The sequence below is a fragment of the Opisthocomus hoazin genome, chromosome 20 (genome assembly GCF_030867145.1).
Source record: "Opisthocomus hoazin isolate bOpiHoa1 chromosome 20, bOpiHoa1.hap1, whole genome shotgun sequence".
NCBI classification, from domain to species: Eukaryota; Metazoa; Chordata; class Aves; order Opisthocomiformes; family Opisthocomidae; genus Opisthocomus; species Opisthocomus hoazin.
This window is the reverse complement of record NC_134433.1, coordinates 14,949,781-14,971,719: the sequence shown is the minus strand read 5'-3', so window position 1 is coordinate 14,971,719 and position 21,939 is coordinate 14,949,781. Positions and strand designations below refer to the sequence as shown.

The 21,939-nt window shown below is 41.4% G+C and overlaps 1 protein-coding gene across 5 annotated transcripts in view; it reads right to left on the bottom strand.

Annotated features, from left to right (window-relative positions):
* Positions 1–13,118: 13,118 nt before the first annotated feature.
* USP32 (ubiquitin specific peptidase 32) overlaps positions 13,119–21,939 on the bottom strand; it is a 79,181-nt gene continuing 70,360 nt past the window's right edge. For all 5 annotated transcript variants that reach the window (XM_075440119.1, XM_075440121.1, XM_075440117.1 and 2 more), the window contains 8 exons: positions 20,529–20,713; positions 19,857–19,943; positions 18,845–18,965; positions 17,987–18,178; positions 17,107–17,398; positions 16,210–16,643; positions 15,768–15,860; positions 13,119–15,492 (listed from right to left, as the gene is read on the bottom strand). In XM_075440119.1, the coding sequence (XP_075296234.1) occupies positions 15,319–15,492; positions 15,768–15,860; positions 16,210–16,643; positions 17,107–17,398; positions 17,987–18,178; positions 18,845–18,965; positions 19,857–19,943; positions 20,529–20,713 (1,578 nt within the window). In that variant the 3' untranslated portion in view covers positions 13,119–15,318. The remainder of the gene's footprint in view (positions 15,493–15,767; positions 15,861–16,209; positions 16,644–17,106; positions 17,399–17,986; positions 18,179–18,844; positions 18,966–19,856; positions 19,944–20,528; positions 20,714–21,939) is intronic.

Here is a 21,939-nt window from a genome sequence, read left to right as displayed (position 1 = left end):
GAGATTGTGACAGAGCAGAGTTGGTAGGACAACAGGCAATCCACAGCTCATGATTTACAAATACCTCATATAAAGCTTATTAAAAAGAAAAAAATCACGCCCGAGCATTCCTCAGCAAGTACCGAATGACCTCAGCAACAGACTCAGCCTCAAGAAAGTGACGTTGGTTTGGTGAAACCTGGTGGCTCGTTTTGCTAACGCCAGGCAACACACACCGGCAGCTTACAGAGGGGCCGTGCAACAGAAGCATACACAGAATCACCTCTGTCACTCACAAAAGAAAAAGAGCACGCACAGCTAGCTATACAAGATGAAATTAGCTCTTCCAACAGCTCGTTTCCCTGCCTTTGACTAAGACGTACATGGCTAAGTAAGTCTTCTCCAGAAGACAGAGCTGCCTAGGGTTTTCAACTGCCTGAACAGACTAAATAGAGGCTTAAAAAAATAACAAAAAAAGACTGAGATAATGGTAAAAAACCCCGACACATGAGAAAGTAAAACTTTACAAAAGATATTTTGCAATAGTTGTCCCCAGCAGAGCCTATAGAAGCGACAGCACAACATGCTTCTCCATTTAGAAGATGAGGAAGAACTGTACAACAATAAAATCTGCCAGAAGCATAGGCAGTGGTAATAAAAACTTTGGTATCAGTGCCTGCTTTGCTGTAACTTACTGCCAAGTTCCTGTCAAGAAAGCCGAAACGGAATGATTAACACATCCTGCGCCCTCATTACACGGCATTCAATTACCCCAGGATACTCTGTGGTAAATAGATAATTTTCCGTACAGCATGGTACCATGCTCTCTGCATTGCACGCTCTGGAAAAGCCTGGCCAGCAGCAGTCTGCTTTTCTGCACCTGATCCTAATCCTGGTGGTTTGTATGTTTGTTTTTCTTCTCTTCAGACTGACCTGGGAAGGAGCTTAAGAAAAGGCAGCGCTGTTATACCAATGCTCTTAACACTCCTGGGTTAGAATTTGTATTTAACAATTTTTATAAGGAACTCCTTGCAGCATGTTCTTGATAAACAGCGCCGTTTGTTCTTATTAAGAGGAATCTGACCGTCACTGAGGACTTCTAACAGTACTCCACCATCAGTAACATTATTTCTAATACTGGAAAGACAGTAGGTTCTTCTCCTCCCATCCCTTGCTCCTTTTCTCCCTTGGTTTTTTTTAAGCCATCCCAGCATGGTTGAAGTGGCACACAGCAAAACGCAGCTTTACCAGTCTTTCCTATGAGCAAACCAGCAACGTAATACAGCCCTTGACTCTTAGAATTATGTCTTTCCCGGCACGTTGGAGGAGTTACAGGAACTAAGATTAAACAGACAGAAGACATTCGCAAGACTCCAGACTTCTGTATGCACCTAGATAAAGGCATACACACACACATCAGTGGAAGCAGTATCACATCAAATAAAAGGAAATGGCAAGTACATTTCTACAACGTAGAAAGGTACAAGATACAGGGAAGATATTGTAATATACACTGTATATATATATATACACACTACATGTACACTATATATACTGTATATATATACACACAATATACACTGTACACAAGAAGGAAAGGTAGAGTTTTAGGAGCAGGTAGCTACCTTCACCTGTAGCTGAAAGACTCAATCACATATAAATAAGATATTCATAATAGTATTTACTAGATGCAGATTGTAAATTGGGACGCTAGCAGCATTCCACAAACCCAGCCTGCTGCTCCTGTGTGTCTTGTCATGGTAGAACAATGTGGCTTCATCAATTGTCGGCTCATTGGCTCTCTGCAAGATGTTCTAGGACAGCGAGTTGGGGAAGTGGGGCAAAAATTGACCCAAATCAAGTTTTTGTTCAAAAAGATAAAGATAAATAGCAAGCCAGACTGGAAGAAATTGTCCTTTACATAAACTACTATAACAGCAATTTTTTTTAAATTGATCTGTAACAATTTCCATTAGAAATTATTTGAAGTTCATATTTAAGTTTCACTCTTCACTGGGGCAGAAGACAGCGAATCCAACGCTCATAGCTAGTGAGACTTATTACTGTGATGGGAGCCTGACTTTTTTACCAGTATGCAGCCCGGCGTGCTGGGGTCCCAAAGGTGGGCTCCCAACGCCGCTACCAGAGACTCGCAGAAAAGCAAGGAATTCAAGGGCCGCTTTGTAAATCACACGGAACGGCACTGCTCCCCACCAGCCACCTCTTGTCTAGACAGCTGCTCTCCACTGCTTGTGTGTCCAGAGTCAGGCACTTGGGCTCTAGGCATCCACACCACTTCAACCCAAATCAATCTGGAACGCTATTTGTTCAAGCAGGATGTTTTTTACAAATCAAATAAAAGTGATTTATAGCGTCAATCTGTGACCCTGGCAGAATCATCTCTGTAAAGGCCAAAGGTACAAAGCTAATAGACTGAAGTGCACAGCCAGGGAATAACCTGTCATGTGAGGGTCTCTCCAGCAGATAACTGCAAAGACTAGATGGAAATACTACTCTTCTGTAACAAAAATTCAGTTAGAGCCCTAATGAAAGAAATAAAGTCCCATATAGGGTACAACACAGCACTCACAAGCTCACACAGCCATGTAGCATACGAAGGGTATGAACTCCTGAAAAGCAGAGGGCAGAGCTTTGCAGTCACCCTGCTAGCGGCTGCATCGGGTGCTGTGCCAAGTTAAAGCATCGAATGCATTTTTCAGACTGACCTTATAACATTTGCCAGAGTGCTGGGGCTTCGAGGAGAACCACAGGCGAACCGCAAGGCTTTCAGTTAAACTGTGAGAACAGAGAGCACCAACCATTTCACGAACCCTGGCAGAAATAAAGGCTATGAGGCCACTGGAAAACTGGTTCACTTGCGATCTATTCACTCTGAGCCAGGGTGTACAACTGTGGACGTGGAAAAACTACCAATGGTACAAGTGACCTGTCCGCAACAACCTCTGGTTTTGGCATTCCCCTTCTTTGGAGGGATCGAAGTAGTATAAATACTGGAAAATATTTGGTACAGCTTGCAAGGGCTTGTCAGTGTCCATCAGTTCAGTGAGGGTAGGCGTTCTGCGTTAAAAGGCAACTGTAAGCAGGTTGCGGGTCTCTGTAAATTCTGCAGGTCGTTCTCTAGCCGATAGGCCAGGACCGCCAGCCAAAGTAAATCCGGCCTCTCTCTGCAAGTATTCTTCCTCACATAGCTTCCTTTGGAGTAATCTCTTATTTTAAGTAAAGTGCATAAACAAAAGAAAATAATGTCAGTGTTTCACTATTGTACACCCGAATCCAAAATAGCCATTATAATCATCACCAAAATAAATTATTGTACCGGTTTGAAGTGGTGGGAAACTTCAGTTTTCCTCTCATTCATCTGGAGAACGTTTCATAGTGAGACACTCCTCTGGAATAGTGTATGTTTTTTGTGTATTTACAGAAAAGTTATCATCTATTTTTTCATATCAAGGATATTTACGTTAAATTTAGTACTGTGGGAAACAGAAAAAGAGCCTGATGAGACTCTTAAATGATCATTTTTATGCAAGGGAAATAAACAGTGCCATTTCCAATGGCTCTTGCGAAAGCCCTTTAAATCAACAGCTGTCCACAGACGTCCGAGAACAAGCGGGCAGATATTTGTGCGGAGCATCTGTGTCCGTGTTTGAATGACTGCAGCCTCTTTCTCTAGGCTGGTGACTCTGCAGCATTTTTCCAGTAAGGAGTTTACTTTCAGTAAGCTGAATTACAGGACAGAGAACTCAGCTAAGAAAACGCCCCCCTGTCCCCTTTTTCCCTCTTTTTTTTTTTTGTTTTTAATCACAGAGCAAAGAAAAAGAAGTTTTGTTTAACAGACTGGAGCAATCTGAAAAATCAGAGCTCAGGTTGCGTACGTGTCAGCTTTTCCATCGCTGATACTGTTCCCTTCAGCTACTCTGCATTTATTTCTAAAAGGTCATTAAGCAAGACACAAAAGGTGAAGTGCAATGTTACAGATTTATAACCTGCCTGAGCCCTCCTCAGACAAAGGGTCGATGCTGCCTGGAACACAAAAGCTGAGGCAGAGTAGGCTCTGCTTTCCACCCTGCAACATCAAAGCCCAGCAGTTAAAGGAAGCAAGGCCAAACCCAGCGAAGACTGAAACATATTAGGAGGGGATACTCACATCTGTGTTCTATCCTTCACCTTCCTTTAATCAATTCTTCATCTATTTTATTTATTTATTTGAACTTTACCCTTCTTCACACTCAACTTGCCTTTTGCTGGGTTGGACCGCCTGCCACTCAGATGAAAGAGAAGGCAACTTTAAAATATAGCCAGCGTTTCTGTCCCAGTGAAATCAAACAGGTTAAACAACGGTCCAAGCTTCTTATCCCTACGGATTTTGTGTTAAAAGCTAATCAGTCTTCAGGTCACTCTTAATTCTCATGACTTTAAACTGCTGCTAGTTTGCCTCGCGTCGCATTAAACAGTCAAATACCTGAATTATGCTAAAAGCAAAATTCAACAACTTCTTTAATCGAGTCACTAATTGAAAATATCATACACACTGAAGGCAAGCGTATTCTAGCTTATATTTCATTCATTATTATTTAAAGCAATAGAATTACAGGGAGAGGTAAGCAGTCTAAACACCCTATGCGACATCTTTGTTCACATATCATGGTCAAATTCGCCCTCTGATAAGCTGCCAACTTTTTATCAAAAAACTTCCACTAAAATTCTCTTTGTTACCAGTTAAATACTGGGGCTGCCGACGCTCTCAGAGGCACCAGGCCCAGAGATTTATTCCCTTGCGTGTGCCTTTTAAACAGGAACATTTTTATAATCAAACCTGAAGATGAAAAGGCAAAGCCACATGGCAGGCAAGCATTTACAGCTCACGTGCTCGTGAGCAAGGTCACGAACAGGAGCGTGCGCTAACGGCCAGTGTGCCTCATCTGGGACTTCCTCTGCAGACTCCTTCCCTGCCTCCTGAAGAAACCGGCCGATACAGTGATGTGAATGGTTTTGATTGGAAAGTCTCCAAAGGGGTTTTATACTCCCTATCAAAAGGAAAACATCATCTAACAAAAATTAAACTAACTTTCTGCTCTGTTTGCTGGTGGATCACAGAAGAAAACCTCCAGCATCTAGAGGGAGCATTGAAATGTGTTCTGAAGTGCTGTGTGGATATCGGAACAGCAGAGCTCAAGAATTCAGCCAGCTCTACCCTTGTGAGTTTGGAAATGAGCCCAAACTGCAGGAGGATTCGGGCTGGAGGGGCCCTCGGAGGTCTCTAGCCTGGCCTCCAGCTCAGGGCAGGGTGGGTGTGCCATCGCAGCTGAGGGGTCCATCCAGGCGGATCTTGGAAGCCTCCAGGGACAGAAATTCCCAGCTGCGGTACCAGCCTATCCCACCACTGCGCTGCCCTCGTGGGGAAAAAGTTTCTCCTTGTACCTTACTTCTATTTCTGTCTGTCGTCTCCACGCTCTTGCCTCGCACCACCTTTGCAGCTGCCTCCTTGTCTGCCTTCACAGCATCACAGAATGGCGGGGGTTGGCAGGGACCTCTGTGAGTCACCCAGTCCAACCTGCCCAAGCAGGGTCACCCAGAGCAGGCTGCACAGCACCGCGTCCAGGCGGGTCTTGAATATCTCCAGAGAAGGAGGACCTGGCAGGGACCTGCCTTGACCAGGGCCTTGGGGAAGCAGACGCTGCGCTCTCAATGGGGCCGACGAGCGCTGAGCAGGGGGGATGATCACTTCCACCCGTCCGCCAGCGCGGCTCCAGCTGACGAGGCTCTGGGTGCTCTTCACCTTCCTCGCTGGCAGGACACTCCGCTGGCTCCTGCTGAGCTCGCTGTCCTCATCTCTAGTTTACTCTGAGGCCACATCGCCATAGGTTCATCCAGTCCCCACGGCTGAGCTCTTCCTCCCTACTCTTCCTCCCCGCCTCGGGCGAGCCGTCCTGCCCACATCCCGTCTGCTCTGCTCTCCCCGTGGCACGCTCCCGCGTGGCACTGGCACCGAGAGCGGTCACAATGCCGACGGAGCGCTTCGGAGGAGGGATCTGCCTAACAACGGCAGGGCCAGATCTCTGTAATCACATTGTTCCTTGCATTGTCCCGTTACTCCAAACATCGCAATACAAACATCGTTTGGAAGGCTTTCTTAATTGCCACTGGTGGTGGTGGGTCCTGTTCCTGGCGCTGAAGCAGCAGCTTCCCTTTGTTGTTGCCCAGCTCTTAGCTAACACGCACTCTGCAGTTTTCCTGCAGTTTCTCATTGTAAGGCCAAGGTTTATTTACAACATGTATAAATATTTTCTTCATCAAAATGCTGCGTTAAGCAAGGGGACAATTTTTAATCTGCAGACCATCTCAGCCACTCCATGCTCAACATACAGAAGGTTTAGATGAACACTGTGCTCTCTATATCACATTTCAGCAGATTTTAAACAAGATTACCCACGTACCCAGAGCTACTGGAATACCCGGCCAGACTTCTCCCTGACGTTCAGACTGAGCTAAGGCTGTTGCCTCAAACTATTTCTTTGACTCCAAACGTAGCCAGCATGTAATCCACCACCTTTCCAATTTATTTGTCAGTTTAGATCCTTTCTTCTACCTTTTGAGGCCAAAAAAGCTCTGGAATGGATGGTGTAAAGACACTAAGTTGCAAGATAACTTAAGGAAATAAAAAACTATAGAAAAGTCAGCAAGAGGAAGATACGTACTTGCTGACAAGATCCGCAAGCCTAGATAAGATGACCTGGCTGTTACAGAATACTGACAAACCAAAGTAAGAAGAAGGTATTTCAGAAAGGAAAATATCTGCATTTAACTTCTTTAAATCTTTTTTTTTTTAATTTTACTTTTTTAAAATCAAGTGTGTCTGCAGGCATTAAGGCATGCCCAAATTCAGTGCCGACACTGCTTTGAGCAGAAGGCTGGGCTGGATCAACTCCTGAAGCTCCTTCCAACATGAATTATTTTATGATTCTATAGTTCTATGCAAAACTATACCCCATGTTATTATTTCGTTTGTATTAAGTCTATGTTCCACTCCGCAGAAAAGCCAGATGGCATAAGCCAACCCTGATCCCTTCAGTTTGAGTGAAAGGGAAATGCATCTGCTCTTTCAGGAGAGGAAATGAGATCTGCAGTGGTAAGGCCACCACGAGCTCCCCGTGCTTCCCGCTTTTGGGAAAAGGATAAACACACTCTCTTGGCATGTGACACAGAACGGAGGCACAGCCTCCTGCGAAATGTCCAAGCGGCAAGGTGCAGAGCAGGCTGGATGAGTATTTCCAAAAACCAGAAAGCACAGTCATCTCACCCAAGAGCTCAAGGAGCTATCCTCTCATTTGTACTTTGCACCCAATAAAAACTTCATGCTGAAAAATATCTCAGCAGTACTAAGATAAATAATACTGCTTCACTGAGTACAAGGAGTCCCCTATTTGCAGAGATCAGACAAACACTTTCACAAAGGCTGTGAAGCATCTGCTGCTGGATTTATCTTTTTTGCAGCAAATGGAACTACTTGAACTCTGATAAACAAAAGCAGCACGCGACCCACCTAGGGACATTGGTCTGCTCTGCAGTCCCGATCTTTAAATACAGAGTTAGCAAGCGAGGTTCAGCAAGTCAGGTAAGGTGGGACAGGAGATTCAGCTGCCTTCGCTCTGCTTTTACTGTTTTATACTGAGAGGAGACATGAACGGCTGCAACCAGCACTGCGGTGATGGATTATGTCTAAAGACTAAGGAGAATGTCAGAGTCCGAGAGTTCTCAAGAGCTGCTGGTGGGCATCAGACACAGCGCTGCTAGCCAGCAAAACCCCACGCCGCTCCCTGAAATCATGCGATCCCTTCGTCTGCCCCCGAACGCGGGCGGGAAAGCAAGTAATGACATCGACGGAAGCCAACGCGGCGGTAATCCAACTGCAAACGCACCGTAGGACCGCAGCTTCAAATCCTTCCAAAGGAAGCATCTCACTGTTAGGCATCTGTCTGGAATGATCCCAAATACAAATGAAAGTTGCATTTCGCCATTATTTTTCCTTGTTTGTGTTCTACGCTAACACCTAACAGAACGAGTCTGCTGGATGTGTCTCTGTACAAATGGACACTCTTTTCTCTTTTTTCAGTCTTAAAATGAGTATCCACTCATGCTTCTGTTGTCTCTGCACTTCTCCCAGACTTGAACACACACAGGGAAGCAGCTTGGGTTGGTTTTATGCCCATTGCTTGTTCCGGGGGCATCACCACCACGCTGCCATGCAAGATGCAAACGCTGCCAGCAACTGATGGCGTTAAAGCACAATGATTAACTGCAGTTTAACAAATTAACAGATACTTTCCTTGTGATTTTCAGTCTTGAATTTACTTTTCATGAAATCTTAATAAAGGACTAAACCCGATTTTCCAGTCTCTTTCAGCTGTGCCTTTAGATGAACAATTACAGGAGCTTACGACAGGTCCTAGGGACACCCTGACACCCTGCCTGGTTCTCTCTCCGCAGAGCCTATCAGCTTTGTTTGTCCAGACAAAAGGACTAAATTGCAAAAACTAGGAAAACTGATAAAGTCTGTCTCAATCATAAACATTAATTAATCTCCAAATAACGAAAATCTTGAGTTTGTGTGTCTATATGATAAAATAGGCAGGATGTCACCCATCTGGTTTAGTTTTTGTGAGCTACTGAGACTCGGGAAGTGAGCAACCACCAGTGAGAAAAGCATTTCTAGATTCTACAAATACGGTCAGAAAAAATTGATTTCTATTACATCCCTAAGCATCCTTAATATATTTTCTGTTTTGTGGATGATTTTGCTGAAGGGACCTTATCAAACACAGCTTTTAATTTTCACAAACAGGAAATCTTTTACACATTAACAAGGAAGTTGGAGGCTTGTCCCAAACAAAAGGCACCATCTTCCAAGCTTCTGTCAGGTTTTTATTTTCCTGAAACGATAAATCAGCAAGCATGGATGACTGCATTTTACTAACTTCTTGCTTCAATTTACTAGACCTAAGGGAAAAAGTGTAGCAAAAGCTGCAGTCAATACATGCACACGCTGATCCCGTGGGGCCGCAGCCAGGCGGGGCAGCTCTGCCCGCAGTCCCGGGGCTTTCTCAGGCCACGTAATGGCACCGATCTGTAGATAATGCATAAATCCATGATATGGAGAAAATCAGCGACAGAGTCTCCTGTGCCAACCGCAGGGAACGGGACGATACACTCCGACCATAACCAGCAGCTCCAGAACAGATGCAAACAATCGGGTGAAGACGAAAAATACTTCTGGAGTTGGGCTTTCACGATTTTGGAGGAAGTGACAGTGGCCAGCTCCTCCTGGTAGCAGAGCATCGGCAGGAGTTAGTGCACCCGTGCCTCCCATCACGCTGGGGGAAAGAAGAGGCTTTTGCATAAGAAGGTACTTTCCCTGCTGCCTCTCTCCTGCTCCCAGGAGAAAGACCAAAAGCCATTCAGTTCACAGAATTTACTCCAGGTTTAAAGGAAGGCTACCTAACTACCACCTGCAAGTGTAGGCCAGTTCTTTTTAGCGCTTCGGACACACATAGAGGTACGTGGGCAAAGTCCCAGCACAGCTCCTATCGCAGTGGCTCCGCTCTGACAAAAAGGGCTCTGCTCACTTCAGACAGTCCTCATCTGAAACCCGTACTGTTTTGATCTGGGAAGTAAACAGCACTCAACAGCAGAAAATGGCTGCAGGTTTTTTTGGCAGTGACACGATCCTTTCATCTATTTAATGGCCCTTGGTACATTTCTGAATCAATAAAAGCTTTACTACTGAAAACAGCACGTATGAACATGTTTGGCAATTAGAATTTTTAGGGGTTTTTTTAATTGCGTTTTCAATACCTAAAAGCCTTAATAGAGGAAATTAATGATCGGAGTAACTATAGGTCATATTTTGTGATGCAAATTAATTTTTCGACATTGAAAATGCACAAATGACTCAAATGACACTGTGGAATTTGCATCACTTGTGAAGAACGACCACTGTGAATGCTCTGAAAATCCACCACCAGGCAGTAAAGACGACTGCTTTGAGCAAGTGTCATCATTTAACGCTGCACAAGTGCTCCAGTTGCAGCTGATAAGCATAGCAAGGGATGACTTCATTGCCAGAGACATCAGCTTCCCTGCCATCATCCCTGGTGATAACAATGCGTGCTAATCCTCGGTTAAATATCCATTTAGCTTCTTGAAGGGCCATAAAATAAGAACAATAGTTCATTTCCATCTAAACATAACTACACTGTTTTTGGAAACATTCGAAAAACAAACAACCCCAAGCGATATGTGACTCCTGATAGACCAGCTTACTGTGGACTTTGGTCCAGCTGCCAACTCCACAAGATTTACTTCCTTTTTGGAAGAAAGCGTGATTATAATCGTAGTCTCATATAGTCAGTGTCTGCTCAGAGGAAATGTCTCTACACTATGTACAATCAAGAAGAAAATACGTGAGCAAACACTGGTAAACGTAGGAGCAGCAGCAGGAACACATCAGTACACCGGGACCGTACATGACGTACCTTCAGCTCCTTGTTTCAAAAGCACTGCTTCCGAGCGCAAAAGCTTCATGCACGTAAGGGATCATTATTCCACTTACTTTCGAAATAGATTGCTTTCTAAGTGTCATTACTATTAACCACAGTACTGAACAAGGGATTCAACTGAGAAAATATCAGCCTTACCCTTCGTAAACAGTAGACGAGTTTCAGATGAAAATACAGCTCAGGTACAGTCTGCTCACCAGTTACTGGAGTCACCGTTTCCTCTTTTCAGCAGTCCCATGAACGAGCTGGATTCACTTTCTGCAGTCTTGTTTTACTTCCAAACTGCAATCCATCTGCAAGCACACATGTCCAAGCAACATCAAGATCAATTTTGACCTGACTCCTGTGTATTTGTCTCGGAGCTGTCCCTCCAGCAACCAAGTGAAAGATTTGCAGCTTTGACTTTCCATTTGGTTAGCCCCAAGTCTTGCATCAACTAAAACCTAGCAGGAGGATACAGCTAAAACACACAGACATACGTGAAAATAATATCCACAAACATGCGCATCACGAATGGAAAAGATTCTGAAGGAAATCTCATGATCAGCTCTGAGTAAAAAGCCCAAGTATTTTCTCAGATAGAGTATTCTCTTCCTTTCCTTTTTAAAAACTTGGTGTTATGATCTGACATGTGCAGGGAAGTGCTTGCTCTAGCAGCAACGTACCAAATGAGCCAGATTGCCAGTAGAATTTACCTTGCTAAACCCTGCATCCCATGCAGAATTTTCCCATGGACTTTTTGCCATTAGCATTAAGCTCACAGTTCTTTGGACTCATGACAAAGCAAATCTTCCTAAAAAGCCATTCTTAGTCTCTGCTTATATAAAACTCCATCTTACTTCTGCAGGTAGCACCAGAAAGTGGCATTCAGGATGGATTCAAGTATTTTTCCCTGCTTAAAGAAATTGCTTGGAAAAGAAAGCAATTTAGTGGTGCACTTGCCATGACTTGTACAGAAAAATGAAATGTAACCGAACATATCACCTCCGTGTTGACCACAGCCACAACAGAGGAACTGTTACAATCGTGAGCCGAGGTGTACTTCCAGCATTCAGATGGAGCAGAGGACTTCCTTTTTTCCAGCCCAAGCTATTCCATGATTTTACAGACTTAACCGGTTACAAAACACCCCAAGAGGAAGCGATGACCACCTGTGCTACAGCGCGTGACACTTCCTTTAGCTACAGGAAAGAATTTCCTTTGCTGGCAAACTCGGCAGTTTCGTTCTCCTCCTCAGCAAGCTGCTGTCTGGAGACGACCAGGCACCTACGCTGAAGCCGTACAGACACTTTACTCCTCGGCCTGTTAGTATACGCTGTATTTATTTTTGAACTTGCATCTTTCCTTTTGCTTCTGTGTCTTTTGTACAAACCATATGTTGATAGAGCTGTTTCTGTCTGATAGAAACAGATAATTCTGCTTGACCTAAAACGGCTGTTGATCATTTATACAAGAACGATTAAACAAATTCTTACGTGCAGGACTAGTAAGTGTCATTTACTCCAGATTCTACCATAACATGAAAGCTTTTAACTTCAGAAATTGTTCCCCCTGGTGAGGCACACCCCTGCGCTCACAAGCAATCCGCAGAAGATGCCCCCTGCAGATGACCTTTGCTTTATTTTCTCATTTTAACAGGTTAACAACACCCCTCTCCATGAGCGCGCTGCCCAACGCGACGCAAGCTCCCGCTGCGCGTGCGGACGAGGCGGGCAGCGCTGCCGCCGCGTGGCTGCGAGCTCGGCGGCGCTGCCCCGGGCCCAGCGGCAAGCAACCATCCCGCACACACCATTACAAGATCTGTCTCATCACTTCTTGTCAAACCTTCCGACAATGCAAATCGTTGTATGATTTTCTTACAATCCCATTCTTTCTGGGACATCTTGGAGCAAAGCTTTTTTTTACCTACTTTTCTCTTAAGCTCAAAAGGAGCCTTATTTATCACAGCATGAGAAGCTGGAGTAAAATTATTACAGCTCAGATTTTAGTTGTCCAAGTACACATACAACAATTAAGCAATTAAATATTTAAAAAGACAATTAATTTTTTTCCCCACTTTATCAACCTGTAGAAGGATTCTCAAGTGCAGGTAAGCAGGGATCCCATGTGCAGCCACTGTGCTTCTAAGTCATCTCTGCTCTCCTTCCAGATCCATCAGAATTACACCACAGAAATCGGTGAGAACCGCTGAATTAACGTGGTTCAGTGCACTAGTTCTTCAGACTTATTTCTAAGAAGGAAAAGTCTCACTGTCTCTCGTGTACACAGGCACACCTTTTAAATAGGATTAAATGGACTAACTCTAAAAAACAGAACAGAAAGTTCTGAAAAAGAAAAGTAAAATAACTTAAAAGCAAAACTTGGAAGAGCTGAAATATCCTGGTACTCAGAACTAAGTGCTGTGCTGGACAAATGGCAAAGAATTGCTGCACACTTCCTCACACGCTTCAATCTTTTGGATTGACAAATCCATTTAAGCTGAATGAAAAGAGTACAGAAACTTCAAAGCAGGAAAACAGCTATTAAAAAATATCTGGCAAGAAGTGACACTTCATCTGCATCCACAGTATTTAATTTGTTTGAATAATATAGTTACAGATAAACAGGTTCACTCCATATACAATTACCAATACCTTTTTTTAATACAGCTCATATTCCAGTACATCAACACTATTCTATTTACAAGGTATTTATGTACATTAACATCTTTCTAAAGTCAGTGCATTGTCAATAAGTTTTATACAATAATTTACAAAGTGAATGTAGTTAATAGTTAACTTAATAAATTTACTACTAATTCATGAATTAATTTAATTTAAAAAATTAATTACAACCAATGTAACAAACACAGAAGATCAAATAACATTAGTAGATTGTGCTACCTGCTTAAATAAAACATTTTAAAGTAAATCAGTTGAAAATCTTTCACTTTTCATGGAGTTTGCGTAGGAAGGAGCAGACACGTGGGTACTGAAAAAGCTTATAACCTAGAAATTCACAAGCCATGGTTGCTTCTCTTCAGTCTCAGTGTTCAGACCACTTTAAAGATAAAGACCGTATAGGATAGGGAGCAACACTTCACCAGTAAGACAATACTTACTCTGGAACTGACCTGCTGTCCTAAGGAGGCACGGCCTCCAACACAGGCAGGGAGGTTTTTGCCTGAGTGCAGACAGCAGGATGAGCTGATGTAATTTCTTAAATGGATAAAACTCAGATCCTTCCGGGAATTAGAAAACTTACTAGTAGGTTTGGCATTCTTGTAAAACACAATAAAATGAACCCAAACATTTATTTCAGAGATCAACCGTGTACGTATCAATTTTATCAGTGAAAATATAAAAGCTAAAGAATTTGGAAGATGATGTATGACAAAATTAGTAAGCTGCTTAGACTCAGCTGAAGAACAAAAGGCTGAAAGAGCAAAATTTTTATCTTCATTCAAATACGCAAACAATTTAACAGTCAAAATTTTTAAAGAATGCCTACTCAAAAAACAGCCATCTTTTTTCCAGTCTCTGTTAAGACTCAGTCATGCTTTCCCTTCATGCCATAACCCCGTTAACTTAAATGAGCATGTTGCAAGGGCATGGAAAGCAATTCTGGTCTAATTGCAAGTCTATGCATAACCTGTTGCAAAAAAGAAAACTTGAAAAGGCAACCAAATTTTGAAAAAAAGAAACTCCATTAAATTGTGAAACCAACAAAAAAAAACCATCCATGAATGCTACGATAGCTACCTGACAGCCACAGCTTCTCATTTGTTTGAAATACACAGTGGATAATTCACAGCCATTCACTCCAGAGCCCTTACAACAACAAAAACAAACTATGTTTTTGAATTTAATTATACGGATTTTTAAAAGTGCAAATTTAAAAGCAACACCAGTCATGAAACATAAGCTCAAGCATCTTTCCTTCCAAAAGCTGGGAACATTCTGTGCAATGTGCACATTTTAAGACACCACGCGTGTAATCACAACTACTCTCTTCAACCTGAAGTTTCTTCTTGAGGCATCTCAAGCGCTCGAGATAGCACTCGTCAGGCAGAAAAGCCATTCCTGAAACATGTTGATCTGCACAGCCAACACGTGGAGAGAACACAATTATAATAAACCATTCCAGTGCAGAAATCAGTCTCTTCTCAAATGACGATTTGGTTGTGCTCCCAACATGCAGAAAGAAAGCAACTGACACACATTAGTGGTGGCAAAACTGGAAACGTCTCCTACTCTTGATGTTAATTCTTTAAATTTGTGCACTTTTCATTCTCTTGCTTTCCCTGTTTTGCCAATAAAATGCAATAAAACTGCAGGAAAAAAGAGGTAGCAATATCGTGTTGTCCAAAGACAACACTACAATTTTTTTTCCCCATTATCTTAAACCTAAAGAGAGCCTTAGGGGGTTGTTAGAACAGTTGGTAAACTCTACACTACTTTCTTTAGCTCTTATCTGGACTATTTAATTTAGCTCTTATTTGGTCCTAGTCGGCTTTTCTCAAACCATTTTATTTAAAGGCCAATGGCAGTCTCAGCCTGATGTCTCACATCAGAAATGTTTAGAGCATGTAGTGAGATAACAGAACAAAATAATACTATCTTTATATTAACTGCTATTTAATTAGGGTTTTCTTTTTGTGCTTTCAGGTCACAGGGTACAATACCTACACTTAGGTTATCTGTTTCAGTAACATTTTCACCAAATGCTAGTTTCAGGATGTCATCCCTCACGTTCTTAGAACAGTCCCCAGAAGATCACCTGCTTACTGTAAAACACAGTACTTCTTATAATCTGACTCAAAGTCTTCATCCATGCTGCTTGTGTCTGCCATCTTTTTGCCATCTATCTTTGGCAGAAATTGTGCATAGTCTACCCCCTGCTGCTCGTAGAAAAGAATGTAGGCAGAGTCGGTGTCGATCTCGTCGGGATGCAATTCCTGCAAAAGAGAAAAACACGGTTTGAAATACCCAATGGGACAATTGTGTCACTCAGCCTAAAACACATGCGATTGCCCTAGACACAGTGTTTTAACTGGCTGTTTACAAGAAGAATAATCCCATTTTCTGTCTCCCTTATTATAGTTATGAGGTTCCATTATTTACTTGAAAAGTGTCATAAATTTTATAGTGATAAATGCAAATACTTAGAAATGTCAGAGCTTAATTAGGTAATGAAGATTACAATTATTTGCTATAAAAGTAAATAATTTACCTTACAGCTACTGTCATTGTAGCAGTACCACTTGTTGTTCGGGTTTTTGGCATAAGTGACATAATGACCCCCTCCCATAATTCCTGAATGGCACTGAAGAAAATTAAGAAGAAAATAAATTCTGGATCAAACATCAAAACTCAGAATTCACAGAACAAATTACTCACAAATTCACAATCTTTAAGTGAGTGACAATGGTTCATGAAAATCTATGCACCTGGAGCTGACTAAGCTTATACAGTCAGGCAGAAGAAACATTACGCAGAGAAAGACTTTTCAGCTGTACCCAGTTTTACAGCTAACTTATTCTGCTGTCAATGGCTCTACTTTGTTCTTCTTCTCAATAGGTCCCTACTTTTTGTAATGAAAACAACAGAGTAAATGCATTTAGTCAAAACAATGCCACATAAACATAGTTTACTTGCATAAAAAGTCAACCTACCGAAATTGCATATAGATTGTAAATAGGGTTGACACACACTTCTTCTCTTTGGTCATCTGTAACATCGTCCTCGCTGTGGCTATCAATTTGACCGTTGATACTGCCATTGCTGTATGCGTTCTGCTCACAGATGTATCCATTGGCCAGAGTCATCTCATTGTCCTGAGCAGTATATAGCTCACTCTGGCTACCACCCAAAATCTGCCCTCTAGTAAGAGCATCACCTTGATCAGAAGTAAATCTCTGTTCCTGGTCAGTACCGTTCTCTTTACTTGCATCCAAATTTTCTTTGCTACTTGACAGTTTGTTTTTACCCAGTTGTGGTAGCCGCAGACGCCCTTTACCTCTTCCTAAAGTCCTTGGGCTATTATTTGGGCTACTGTTTTTACTTGAAGGACAGCTGGTTCCACCTTTCCTCCCCAAAGACGGAGATGCTAAAACAGAAAACGTGGACCACTAAGATAAGTAAACGCACAGTCTAGATTTTTTTTACGTGGGTTTTTTTGAATAATCGAACGTTAAAACACACTGTTTCACTACAACTAAGGAGTGGTATATAAAAGTAAAACTATCTTTGCGTACACACAGACATATACATATAAACTGAAATTTAGCTCTTTTATGCAGGAGTACTTTCCTCACTCTTCATCCAGCCCACTCACACAAGCAGACAGTGCCAGTTATCTGCTGTCACTGAGTAAATTTTTTCTCCTCTTTTTTTTTTCTTTCGATAAATGGCAAACCTTCAGTAAGCTTTCCAGTGCAAACAACAGGAATGAGTGTTTCAAAATAAGAGCAGTACTTTGGCCAAAGAAATATTAAAATTTTTTTCACAATATAATTCCCCCCCCCTCCAAGTATCAGTATTGACTGGAATTTTCCCTAATTATTACCTACCTTTGATATTATTCAAGACAGTAGTGTTAAGTGAGGATGGACTTCTGTTCAGTATATCTCCTTCTCCCAGTGTGTAAGTGATCTGGAGATCCATTTTTCGAGACTCCCCTTGGAGAGCCCGTGGTTCAGGCAGGCTCTCAACCTGGAGCGTTAGCTGCTTTCTTTGAAAATGACTCGGATCCCTTTGTACCAAAAAGGCACTTGGGTCAAAATTTTCTCTGGGAAATTTAACAATTTTCTGAGATTTTATCCAGCGGCCATTTACAAACTGAAACCTTTTCAGGTGAATGATCTAAGGAGAAACAAGTTAAAGAAAATTAAAGGAGGACAATTACATTCACTGTTTAAAAATGGTTTCTCATGAAACATACACATTTTATCATACACTAATAATAAAACAGTAACAATGCCGTATGTGACAATTTGGATTTTGGGATCAAGCCGGTAAAATATGGAACTAACATTTGCATGAGGAAATGATGGCAAAGGTTGCTTCAATCCAGTGATCAGCACTGTGTGTTTTGAATAACCTACTAAATTTGAAAAGCGACAAATGCAGGTATTACACAACTAGACAAAAGATCATGTTACCAGAAAGTCTGCCTCAGCATGAATTCTATGTCAGAACAGACGACACTGAATGCAGAACACCACCATTTCCTGCAACGTATCAGCTAAAAAGATTCAAAAGGATTTGAGGTTTATTTTATTTGCCTGCATTACAGAAATGCATGAAGCAATCTAAGTCAATGCCCCTCCTGAGACTGTGAACAAAAGCAAATCTTCGTATTCAGAACAAGGAGACATACCTAGCAATTCAAATTTGTGATCAATGTACTTTGGTTTTGTTGCTGTAGAGGAAAATTACACAAGATCATACCAAAATAGGGGGAAGTCTCCAAAGATCCAGTTTTTTCGTAGCCAAACAATGGGTCTTGCATTTGGAACAGTAGTACATCTCATCCTCCCCCAGTTCTTCCTCACTGGTGAAGGCTCTAAGACAGCTGTCCAGATTGATGGGCTCTGCTTGAGCTCGTCGGCTTTGCTCAACACTTTCATGTTCTTCTACAATCTAAAGTGAGATAAAACTGTATCTGACTTGGAAACATATAGCAACTGCTCAGAGGAAGGCTCTATTCACAGTATCACACAAATATCATATAGTTACTTTGGATTAAAGATAAAAACTGTATGCACTAAGTTTTAGAAGAAATTTTATTTCAGCTGTGAAGAGGCAGACATACAAATAATGCACTGTCCTTATTCTTGGGTTCTGCTTACAAAATTATCCATAAAGCACAAGTTTATAGATTCAACTCACAAGTTTGAACAGCTATTCTAGAGTAACCCAGCTATAGGCTTACCTTTAGATATGTTTTATTGACTCAATGAGGAAATAGGCTTACTCACATGCATAACTGTTTATAGTACTGGTGTGCTTAGAAAATTTATCAGATTAACGTATTTTGTAATACATTGTGGAGGCTAGATCAAAAGCAACTCACGACACACAGAAAATACACTGCTGTGGTTTCTTAAAAGCTTCCCTTCCACATTATGGTCACATAAGAGGTCTAACACTAAGACATTAATTTGCCCAGACTATACTGTTCGATGATTACTGACTTTATTTTAACAGAAAATGGGCAAAAGCAGCATCAATAAAATAAAAATAGGTGAAATGGGTTGTGCTTCAGAGCTATTAACAAATAACAAAGGGTTTGCGTTGAAACTTTACCCGTTCTTGCGACGTCTGGTAGCGCAGATGGAGTGCTGTTGGATCCCAGTCTACAGCAATGTAAGCATTCCCAACACAAGCTCTGTCTTCTGTGCACTCAATTTTACAGCCACGGCAAAATCTAAATCCAAAAGTTAGATATGGTAAGTAAACTGTCTGGTAACTAAGTGTTATATTACTTCACACTCCAATTCTGTTCCTTATTTTGTAACATACGCACCCCCAAAGTTTCAGGCCCTGCCTTCAGTGTAAAAGAGAGGTATTTTTATAAAACAACAACCAGTGACAGTTTGCTATGTTATTAGAAAACTTAACAGAGATGAGAAATGGAAGCAGCTGGGCGAGCTCAACCATCTACCTGCATATAATGCTGACCAAGCCTACCCATGACACCAAAAAACTACAATGCTTTGTCTCCATAAATATTTTACAACATGATAGCTAATGTACTTTATTTATCTAGCTGTAAGAGACTTTTTTTTTTTTTTTTAAATGAGCATATGGTCTGAATATCTTCTGACAAGTGTCTGAAATTTCTCTTAGCATGTCTTTGTTTGGGGAAAATTCCAAGTGTGCTTCCAGGGTGAATTTCTTATTGTCCATTTTAGTTCTCACTCTTCAAACGGCACAGGAACTAATGAGGGCAGACGATTTACATCTAAAAGTTTGGTTTTGTATGAAATGCTCACATATCATCCAAATATGTATACATATGTGCCTGCATATATACACACATGCCCACAGAATATTCTAAGGGGTTAAGAGGTTTTTGATAATCTCACATCTGTCTCCTTATGTAAAGTTTCTGTGTCAGTAGAGCTTTCAGCTCTTCAAGTCATAAAAGCTGTTCTACAGTGAAAGTCTGCCCTGTGAAGGTTTTGGTTAAATTAGATTCTAGACTCTTATTGTTTGATATTACCTCTGAAGTCTGAAATGTATCACAAACCCATTACCATAAATTACCTTTCTGCTGGAGTAGTTCCCTTCCTTAAATCTAAAAAGCACCATTTACCTGTACCATGGACACCAAGCACAAGAATTTCCATCCTTCTGCACTACCCGTAGGGTGAATGGATACTGATATCCCATGCTATCATCACTGAAACAAAAGAAAATGCAACATGAAACACGAGCACTCATTCAGGCTGCCAACTATCTTCCTTTGCTATGGTTGCTATGTTTACGTTAAAGCTACAAAAAAAACCCACTCAAAAATCATAATATTGATTAGATAAAGCTATTAAAACAAGACCTGCCTTTATACCACCTAAATTTGTTAGATATAATTAATTGTCAGTCACTGGATGAGAATGAATCAACGGCAACCTTTAAGTGCAGCTAGAAGGAACACTACATTAAATTGCATTAAAAAGGATTAGAAATTATTTTTAATTATTTCCATTATTAAACTGCAGGACTCTAAAATGACTTCTTACAAAAATAACCCCCTAAATGGAATGTGCAGGCAGAAAGCACCTGGGGCAAAAGCGCATGCACTCATTCCTAAAGTTGTTGACATTTAAAGCTTAATTATACATTAAAAAAAACATATGTTCATTCAACAGAGGTATTACGAAAGTCAAAACTGATAAACATGAAGAATGAATATGGTTTTAAATCTTCTAAGCAAGTCTGCACCACTGTATCAGGTAATTCAAGCCAAAGACTGAGATGCCAAACTCACCAGTCCTGTGCATGATTACTAGCTTCCTGAGGCGGGAGAGGGCTAGCAAGCCTGGAAACCTGAATCCACACTGCATCATACAGGTCTTTTTTCCGTGTATGAACTGTACAAGGAACAATTAGTGGCATTCCAAAGAGACTAGGACGATTCTTCTGAGATGAAAGAAAATATAATTCTGTCCGCATCTGCGTATGTGAAATAAAAGAATGACTCAGATAAAAGTATGCATTAGCTCACGTTACCATAATTACTAGGGTGCTGACCTTGTTACTTATTTCAGGCTTTGGCAATTAAAATCAACCATTATTTCTATTAAAAGTACTCTACTTCAGCAATTTTTTCCAATATTAAATAATGTACATTTTGATCACTGACTTGAAAACTTTTTTGTATTTTATGACATTATGGCAATGTTCTTTAGGCATTAGACCACATGAAACATAAAACTGTATTTCAAACATGTACAATATTATGTATTTCACATGATGTGCATTTCTTACTTTTCCCACCACGTGGTACTATTGTAATGCAGGCATGCACCTAATGATGCTAATACCTGTCCCCAAATGACCTCTACACCAGGCAAGCTTATGTCTGCTAAAGAAAGAAAACCTTTACATCTAAAGGAAGCACCACAGCCTTGTACGCAACTTCTTCCAAGCAGACAAACTAACTTTCACGCTACATCCCCATTTTGTAAGACAGATTTAACACGCCGACTTAAAGACACTGAGGTACAAGCAAATGGTTACTGCCTTGCTTAAGTTTTATACAATTAACTCTTTCCATTGATAAGATTTTTGACAATGACAAGCGTGGATTCCTGGAATAGCTTCTACAAACAACTATTACTGGTTTTTAAGCTGTGTAACCAGCAGTTTGTAATGGCTCAGAAGTGGTTAGTGGCCACTACTTTAGAGACCAAAGCAAAAAAGCCTCATACAAACACACAGTAACGAGGGAAGTTAAAGGGCCTCCCGGCCCACATTTGCCAGGCTCTAAACATCAACACACTCTGAAGTCTGGCCACAGTGCGCACAGAACTCGTGGCTATTTGAGGTGTTCAGTCATCCAGCTTTGACATTTAGAGTTCAACTTAACTACAGATGCTTTTACAAAGAGCAGTTCATGCTAACAGAACAACCCAGGAATGTACTATACATCCTCTCTGTTTCCGTATAAGAAATAAGGCTTTTCCACATAATGGGAAAGAAATGCACTTCTAGTAGCTCCTCTAATTAGGATTTTTTCTGCTCAAAGAGTCTGGAACATTTCATCAGGGAGTCAGCGAACGCCCAAGTATGCATCTCAGCACTAAAGAACTGGGAAGCACGCCAGTACTAAGGAAAGAAAAATACACCAACATTAGACATTACGATTTAAATTTACAAGAGTTGTGTTTGTGTAGAAC